General features: G+C 48.1%; 1 protein-coding gene across 1 annotated transcript; it reads left to right on the top strand.

Moving 5' to 3' along the window:
• The first annotated feature begins 1924 nt into the window (after positions 1-1924).
• Positions 1925-3293, top strand: LOC104995334 (interferon lambda-3-like). The gene is made up of 5 exons (XM_010849211.1): positions 1925-2110; positions 2385-2462; positions 2775-2918; positions 3024-3107; positions 3198-3293. Exons 1-5 carry the CDS (start codon positions 1925-1927, stop codon positions 3291-3293), a joined length of 588 nt encoding a protein of 195 aa, XP_010847513.1.
• Positions 3294-8377: the final 5084 nt, after the last annotated feature.

Raw genomic sequence — 8377 nt, forward strand, 5'->3', positions numbered from 1 at the left:
TCCTCCATCCATGGGATTTTCCAGGCAAGGTACTGGAGTGGGGTGCCATTGCCTTCTCCAGGGGATCTTCATGACCCAGGGATCGAACCCAGGTCTCCTGCATTGCAGGCAGACGCTTTACCCTCTGAGCCACCAGGGAAGCCCTAAAAGCAGAGGATGACCCTGATCTTTTACCTTGATATAAGGTGCGTGCAATTGACAGAATCTGACCAGAACACTTGTAGATGCCCAAGGCACATTCCTGCGGTTGCTTTGGAAACATGATTATGCATTGGAGCTCATAGATATTCCCAGATGAGGACTGTGGGCCACCCTTTCCGGGCCTCCATACTTTCTGTTGGAGAAATCCATTCCCTCTAAGTCCAGATCTAGCCACACTGGGGCTGTTGAGTGCAGTAGTTACTTGTCTGCTGTCAGATAAAACTCAGTTCACATCCTGCCCTCACTAGTTATATGCTGTGTGGCCTTGAACAACTTTCTTAACCTCTCTGAGTCCCTGCAATATCTTCTGTGTTTGAAATGTAGGTAAGCATGGATGTCTTTGGTGCTATCATGAGTATTCAAGACCACACTGCAGCAGAGACATAGACAGGCTCACAAAAGGAGGAGGTTCTCTCTCTTTTCCTTGTGCACTGACTGTTCCCTTTTCTTAGAAGGCTCCCTCTCAGATCTCCACGGAGCTGCCTCCCTCACTTCCTTTAGGGCTGCCCTCAAGTGTCATTTCATTACCTTATTTAGTGCAACTTTCTCTTCCATTCTACTCTCAACCCTGGTTCATTTCTTTCATTTTCCATTATCTGATGTTATCTAACATAATACATCCCACATGCCTAACCCCCCTATCCCATACTCTCTGGTACCTTTTTCTTGTAAATGGCTCCATGAAGGATTATTTTATGTCTTTCATTTTCTTCCAATACTGTTTTCTTGGCACCTTAAAAAGAATCTGACCCAAAGTGGGGAGTAAATAATTACTTAGTGAATGAAGGCATTTTTCTCAAGCCCATCTGATTTCTCTGAAGTCTTAGTCACACCCCAATTTCATAGCAGATCCTCCTATTCCTGGGTCCCTCTGTACCTGACAATCAGAGAACAGGTTAATACAGACTCCACCCCTCCCCTATTCTGTCACTATCCATAGGTGGGGAGGGGCTGGTCTCCTCTCTTAATTCTAGAGTGTTTGTGCCTTTCTGACCCACTCTCCCCACCCTCAACAGCACCTCTGGATCTTCTCTCATCCTCTGAACAGCCTCCCTCTTGGAAGGTCCATGTTGTTCAAGGTAACACCTTCTACAAGTGCCTTTTCCTTCTATTCCCCGCACTGGGGCATCTGCAAAAAAGAAACTTCCTCTGTCCCCTCCCCACCCAGTCCTAAATCAGCCTGGTCTCTATAGGAGACCCGCCCTTGTGGGGCTGAAGCTACTCCAGTCCTGATTTTGTCTTCATTACTCACTTCCTCCGAGGTGAGAACCAATCAATGTCAGTTTCTCTTTCGCTCAGTTGCTCACCTGGCTCACTGGCTCCGCCCTGCTCTGGGCTTTCCAGTGTTAGCCTGTAGCTGTGTTTTCACTTTTCCTACATCAGCTGGGATTGCCCGGCTGCACAGGCTAAAAGCTGCACCATGGAGCTCAGGCAGCAGTTACACCTCAGACCAGACAGAGCTGCAAGTTCAGAGATACGAACGGAGCAACGAGCCGAGATCCAGAAGAGGAGGCTGAAGTCAGAGACGCCAGACAAGACTGAGATCCCAGGCAACAGCCTCAGAGTGGACACTTGATCCCCCATTCTGACAGAGACCAGAGAGCAGGAATGAAGCTGGGTGAGCCCCCGCACCAGTGTCTGGGACCCTCGCCTCCCCAGAGCCTGCACCCTCACTCCCTGACGCCCTCCCTCCCCTCACCTTTCTATGCTTCCTTAACCAGACATGGCCCCGGGCTGCACGCTGGTGCTGGTGCTGATGCTGACAACCGTGGCGCTGAGCAGGACAGGAGCAGTTCCTGTGCCCTCTGCCCCCAGGGCCCTCCCACCTGCCAGGGGCTGCCACATGGCCCAGTTCAAGTCTCTGTCCCCTCAAGAGCTGCAGGCCTTCAAGACGGCCAGGGATGCCTTTGTGAGTCTCCCCACCCCTCCTGCAGTGGGTGAGCCCCCAGCCCCCTCCTGTGGGTTCCTAGACTACCTGGGCTGCAGGCAGGTCTGCCCCCCACCTCCACGGGGCTGACCTCCCCACTCCCCACAGTGGGCGATCTCCTGTCCTGCACTGGATGAGCCTCTGCCATCCTTTGGGAAGATAACCTCCCCTCCTCTGTTGCTGGCCATCCTGCGGTCTCCCTGGGGTCCCCCCTCCGTCCCTCCGGCTGTGATCCGACCTTGCCCTTGCTCTCTAGGAAGACTCGTTCTTGCCAAAGGACTGGGACTGCAGCACCCACCTTTTCCCCAGGACCCGGGACCTGAAGCACCTGCAGGTGAGTTGGGAGAGTCAGCCCCACCTGCCCTCACCTGCTCTGGCTCCGCAGGTGCCCCCTCACCTCCTCCTTCTCACGTGTCCTTCTCTCCCTGCCCTCCCCAGTCCTCTCCCACAGCTTCTGCTCAGCCAACCACGTGGACTGTGTCTCTCACCTGACCCTGCTTCCCCTCCCTCTGTCCCTCCCCCTGTCCCCCTCACCTGCCCCCCTCACCTGTCCCTTCACTTGCCCCCCTCACCTGCCCCCCTCACCTGCCCCCTCACCTGGTCCCTCTCACTTGCAGCTCTCACGTGTCTTCTGTCTCTTCCTCAGGTGTGGGAGCGCCCTGTAGCTCTGGAGGCAGAGCTGGCCCTGACACTGACGGTCCTGGAGGCCATGGCTAACTCATCCCTGGGCCACAGCCTGGAGCAGCCCCTTCTCATGTTGCAGAACATCCACTCCAAGCTCCAGGCCTGTGTGAGTGTTGGGGCCCCAGGCTGGGTCTGGGCTCTGACTGCCTGGACGTCCCCCTCGGTCCCCGGCTCTGCCTCACAGCCTCACCCCTCTCTCCTCTGCCCACAGGTCCCAGCTCAGCCCACAGCAAGCTCCAGGCCCCGGGGCCGCCTCCACCACTGGCTGCACCGCCTCCAGGAGGCCCGGAAGAAGGTGAGTGAGTGGAGAAGAGAAACTGATGCCCGGGGCAGCTGGGATCCCAGGCATGGGAGATACTGAGCCATCCCCCTCTTCCCTCAGGAGTCCCAGGACTGCCTCGAAGCCTCTGTGATGTTCAACCTCCTCCGCCTTCTCACCCGGGACCTGAAATGTGTTGCCAGCGGAGACCAGTGTGTCTGACCCCAGAGACCTGCCTGCAACCTGTCCTACCTTTTTAGATATTTTTTTATGCATCAAAATCAGTTTTTTTTTAATTTATTGCCTCCAAATAATTATTTATTTATAGATGACATTTCTCAAACTCAGACCCAGTATGTTTATTTTTCTACTTTTTATAAAAAACGTACAAATAAACAATGAGAAAATGATACTTCCTTTGGTGTGGGTCTCTGTACTTATGTATGTGAATTTTTGGGGGAGGGTGCCACAACAAATTCTCACAAACTGAATGACTCCACAGAACACAAATTCATTATCTCACACTTACACAGGTCAGGAATCTGGGTGGGCTTGGGTAGTTTCTCTGCTGTGGGTCTTACAGGCTAAGTCAAAGTGTGGCTGGCTGGATAGTTTCAGAGGCTCAGGAAAGGATTCCCTTTCAAACTCATTTAAGTTGTCAGCAGGATTCTGTTCCTTATGGTTGTCAGACTAAGGTTCCATTTCCTTTGCCGTGATGGCCCATCCTTAGCTCTTGGTCTGTTAACGAGGACCCTAGATCTCAGAGTCAGCAATCATGAGTCATATCCTTCTTACGCTTGCAGTCCCTCTCATTTCTCCCTTTGCCACATTTCTCTTCTACCTTCAGCCTGGGAAATTTCTCTGCTTTTAAGAACGTGTGAGGTACCATTTCACGCCAGTCAGAATGGCTGCGATCCAAAAGTCTACAAGCAATAAACGCTGGAGAGGGTGTGGAGAAAAGGAAACCCTCTTACACTGCTGGTGGGAATGCAAACTAGTACAGCCACTATGGAAAACAGTGTGGAGATTCCTTAAAAAACTGGAAATATGACCTAGCAATCCCACTGCTGGGCATACACACTGAGGAAACCAGAATTGAAAGAGACACATGTACCCCAATATTCATCGCAGCACTGTTTATAATAGCCAGGGCATGGAAGCAACCTAGATGTCCATCAGCAGACAAATGGATAAGAAAGCTGTGGTACATGTACACAATGGAGTGTTACTCACATTAAAAAGAATACATTTGAATCAGTTCTAATGAGGTGGGTGAAACTGGAGCCTATTATACAGAGTGAAGTAAGCCAGAAAGAAAAATACCAATACAGTATACTAATGCATATATATGGAATTTAGAAAGATGGTAACAATAACCCTGTATGCGAGACAGCAAAAGAGACACAGATGTATTAACAGTCTTTTGGACTCTGTGGGAGAGGGCGAGGGTGGGATGATTTGGGAGAATGGCATTGAAACATGTATAATATCATATGTGAAATGAATTGCCAGTCCAGGTTCGATGCATGATACAGGGTGCTCGGGGCTGGTACACTGTGATGACCCAGAGGGATGGGATAGGGAGGGAGGTGGGAGGGGGTTCAGGATGGGGAACACATGTACACCCATGGCAGATTCATGTCAATGTATGGCAAAACCAATACAATATTATAAAGTTAAATAAATAAATAAATTTTTAAAAAATAAATAAAAAAAAAAGAACGTGTGTACAGATTGAGCCTACTCAGGGAATCCAGGATAATCTTTCTATTTCAAAGTCCATAAATCTTAATTACATCTTCAGATCCTTTCATTACACCTGCGTGTGTAATAGGATTTATTCATAGGTCAGGGATGGGGGGTTGGCGTCTTTGGGGGCCATTATTGATCCCCCCCGGAGAAGGCAATGGTACCCCATTCCAGTACTCTTGCCTGGAAAGTCCCATGGACGGAGGAGCCTGGTGGGCTGAAGTCCATGGGGTCGCTAAGAGTCGGACATGACTGAGCGACTTCACTTTCACATTTCACTTTCATGCATTGGAGGAGGACATGGCAACCACTCCACTGTTCTTGCCTGGAGAATCCCAGGGACGGGGGAGCCTGGTGGGCTGCCGTCTATGGGGTCGCACAGAGTCGGACACGACTGAAGTGACTTAGCAGCAGCAGCAGCAGTAGTATTGATCCTCCCACAGTACCTATGTGATGGTGTGACAGTCTCACTAGAAAGCATTCTTTTTTAAACCCCTTCTTTTTAATTTATTTAAAAATTTTATCATTATTAGGTTTTGTTTTTTTTTTTAGCCATGACTGGGCGTGTGGGATCTTAGTTCCCTGACCAGGGATCAAACTCGCACCCTTTACATTGGATACACAGAGTCTTAACCACTGAACCACCAGGGAATTTCCTAGAATGCATTCTAAGTAAAGTAATATTAACTAAAAATGCCTTAATAATGAGAACATTGATTACTATATAGAATGAGAAATCTTGAACAGTGGGGTCCATTGAAGATGAGCTGTTCAGTATGGTCTCCAGATCCCATGTAGCTACCATGTACTTGAGAGGTAGCCAGTACAAGCAGAGCTGTGTTCTAAGTATAAGATATCATCCAGAATTCAACAACTCCTTGTTTTTCTTATTTCTATTTTTTCAGATGGTGCCTGCCAAGTTTCTCTACTGTACAGTTACTATTTTTCTCTTTGGAGTAAATAAGGGTGTGGGGAGACTTTGATACCACGTAAATCCCTATTACTTCTCAAATTCTGCCCCATTTGTTTTAGCATCTATGAATGGAGTTTGCCTCACTGTTGCTGTGCTGATAAGTCGATTCAGTTGTGTCTGACTCTTTGCAACCCCATGGACTGTAGCCCGCCAGGCTCCTCTGTCCATGGGATTCTCCAGGCAACAACTCTGGAGTGGGTTGCCATGCCCTCCTCCAGGGGATCTTCCTGACCCAGTGATTGAACCCACATCTCTTAAATCTCCTGCATTGGCAGGTGGGTTCTTTACCACCAGTGCCACATGGAAAGCCCCAAATAAGTGCTAGTTACTCAGTTGTGTCCAACTCTTTGCGACCCCATGGTCTGTAGCCCACCAGGCTTCTCTGTACTGGAATTTTCCAAGCAAGAATATTGGAGTGGGTAGAACACCAGCAGATGGCTTCTCTGCCACCATCGACTGAACCTTCACCCACCCACAGTGAGTGCAAGAGACACTAGTTCTTCCCCAAGACTAGAACACATTCCCTGGATGCATCCATTTCTGCGGGATGCACGGCCACAGACTATCATCTCGGGTGGTCAGTAGAAGACTTGATTCCTGGGTCACTTTGGTCACTGACCCCCACATACCAGGAACCAGTCTTACTTACATAATTGCGTGGGTTCCTCTAACCATTACAGGGCTGGTCCTCTGATTTGAACCTTCAATGCCTTTGGGGGATTCTATGAATCTGTCACACTTGGCTCTCCCCCACCCAAGCAAGTGTCATTCCCTGAGGGATCTGGGGATCACAGATGTCAAAGTTCACAGTTATAATACTCTGGGTCCTGCTATTTATGTGTCCCCGTGTTTGCAAATCCCATGTCCCTGGTGGTATTCTTTTCTTCTGGTGTCAGTTCATTTTCACTTATTAAGTGGTGTTACACTTACTAGTGAGAGCAATCATTCTGAGACAGAGTGGAGGAAGCCTGACTTTGAACTTGGACCTGAATTTGATACCCAGATGGGACATTTACAAGTCACTCTGCTGAGTGACTTGTCATAATATATTTACCTTCCTGGCCTCTAGATTTCTTCATCTGAAAATAACTTAAGGGGACTTCCTTGGTGGTCCAGTGACTAAGACTCCTTGCTCCCAATGCAGGGGGTCCAGGTTTGATCCCTGGTCAGGGAACTGGATCCCACATACTGCAACAAGAGTTCGAATGCCACATCTAAAGACCCTGTATGCCCCAACAAGGATAGAAGATCCGTGTGCTTCAACTAACACCCAGCACAATAAATAAATAAATAATAAAAATTGTTAAAAAAATTTTTTTTAAAAACAACTTAGGAATTCCTCACCTTGAAAGTTTCATTTATTCATCCCTGCAGCCATTCACTCATTCTACACAGATAGTGTTTCCTAGTTGCCTGCTATTTGCCAGTATTGTGGGTACAGAGCCACAGGTCCCTATCCTCCCAGGAACTTCTGTCTGGGGAGGACTCTGGTCATTAAAGTTTGAGAAACAGAAAGAAGGCCAGTGTGCTGGAGTCCAGAACTCCTCAGAGGGATGGCTGGGAGTGAGGTTAGACAGGCAGATCGGGACCAGGGCCTTTGGTGTCTGTGAAATCTTTAAGCATTTGGATTTTTCAGTAAGATACACAGGGAGTCATTGCAGAGTTTTAATCAAAGATACAACTGCTCAGGTTTATGTTTCTAAAAGTTCAGGCCTCAGAAGAGGAGAGCTCCCTGTAGTACCTAAGAGTAGATGAGGGAGTTTGGGTGAGAGGTGATGATGACATGTATTCAAGAAAAGAGGTTCTTCCATAGATTAGAAACAATATATGCCAAGAGATTAGCATCTCATCTGATGGGCAGAAGTATCTCAAATCTGAGAAAGGATGGTGGTCATGGTTGAAAATGTGAGCTCTGAGGTCAGAGAGATCTTGCAATCTCAACCAATGCTCACTTAGTTACTGCTCGACCTGGGGCATGTCAGTTAAGCTTTTAGTTTCCAATCAGTAAAATAAATTATAATATCCTGCCCACATTGGGAGGTAGTGGGAATTAAATGTGTTAAATCATGTCAAGTACCAAGACACAATCCCTGGCATAACATAAGGACTCGTTATTAAATCAATTTATCATCATTAAAAAATTTTTTTCTAACATGTGAACTGTTGAATAAGAGAGGAAGCTCTATCTTAAGGCCCTATCACTAAAATGGTTAAAGGAGACACGGTTGTGGGCAGCCCAGCAAAATTTCTCAGGTCATTCTTTTCAGCACAGCCCCTTCCCCAATTATTCTTTTCTTTAAAAATAATTTGTATATTTTTTATTTTTGGCCGTGAAATGTAGCTTGCTGGGAACTGGATCAGGGATCAGGGATTGAACCTGTGACCCACACAATGGAAACACGGAGTCCTAACTACTGAACTGTCAGGGAATTCTTCTTCCCCCTCCCCTCCATCAGCGTCATTCTTGATTGACCTAAACCAACCTGCACTGGTGCTCTTGCTGGGGACTATCGTAGGCTTGACCAGGTGACTGTATCAGCCACGATCCTCTCGATCCTCTGCTGCTGCTGCTGCTAAGTCGCTT

Source organism: Bison bison, unplaced genomic scaffold, assembly GCF_000754665.1.
Source record: "Bison bison bison isolate TAMUID 2011002044 unplaced genomic scaffold, Bison_UMD1.0 scf7180017864280, whole genome shotgun sequence".
NCBI classification, from domain to species: Eukaryota; Metazoa; Chordata; class Mammalia; order Artiodactyla; family Bovidae; genus Bison; species Bison bison.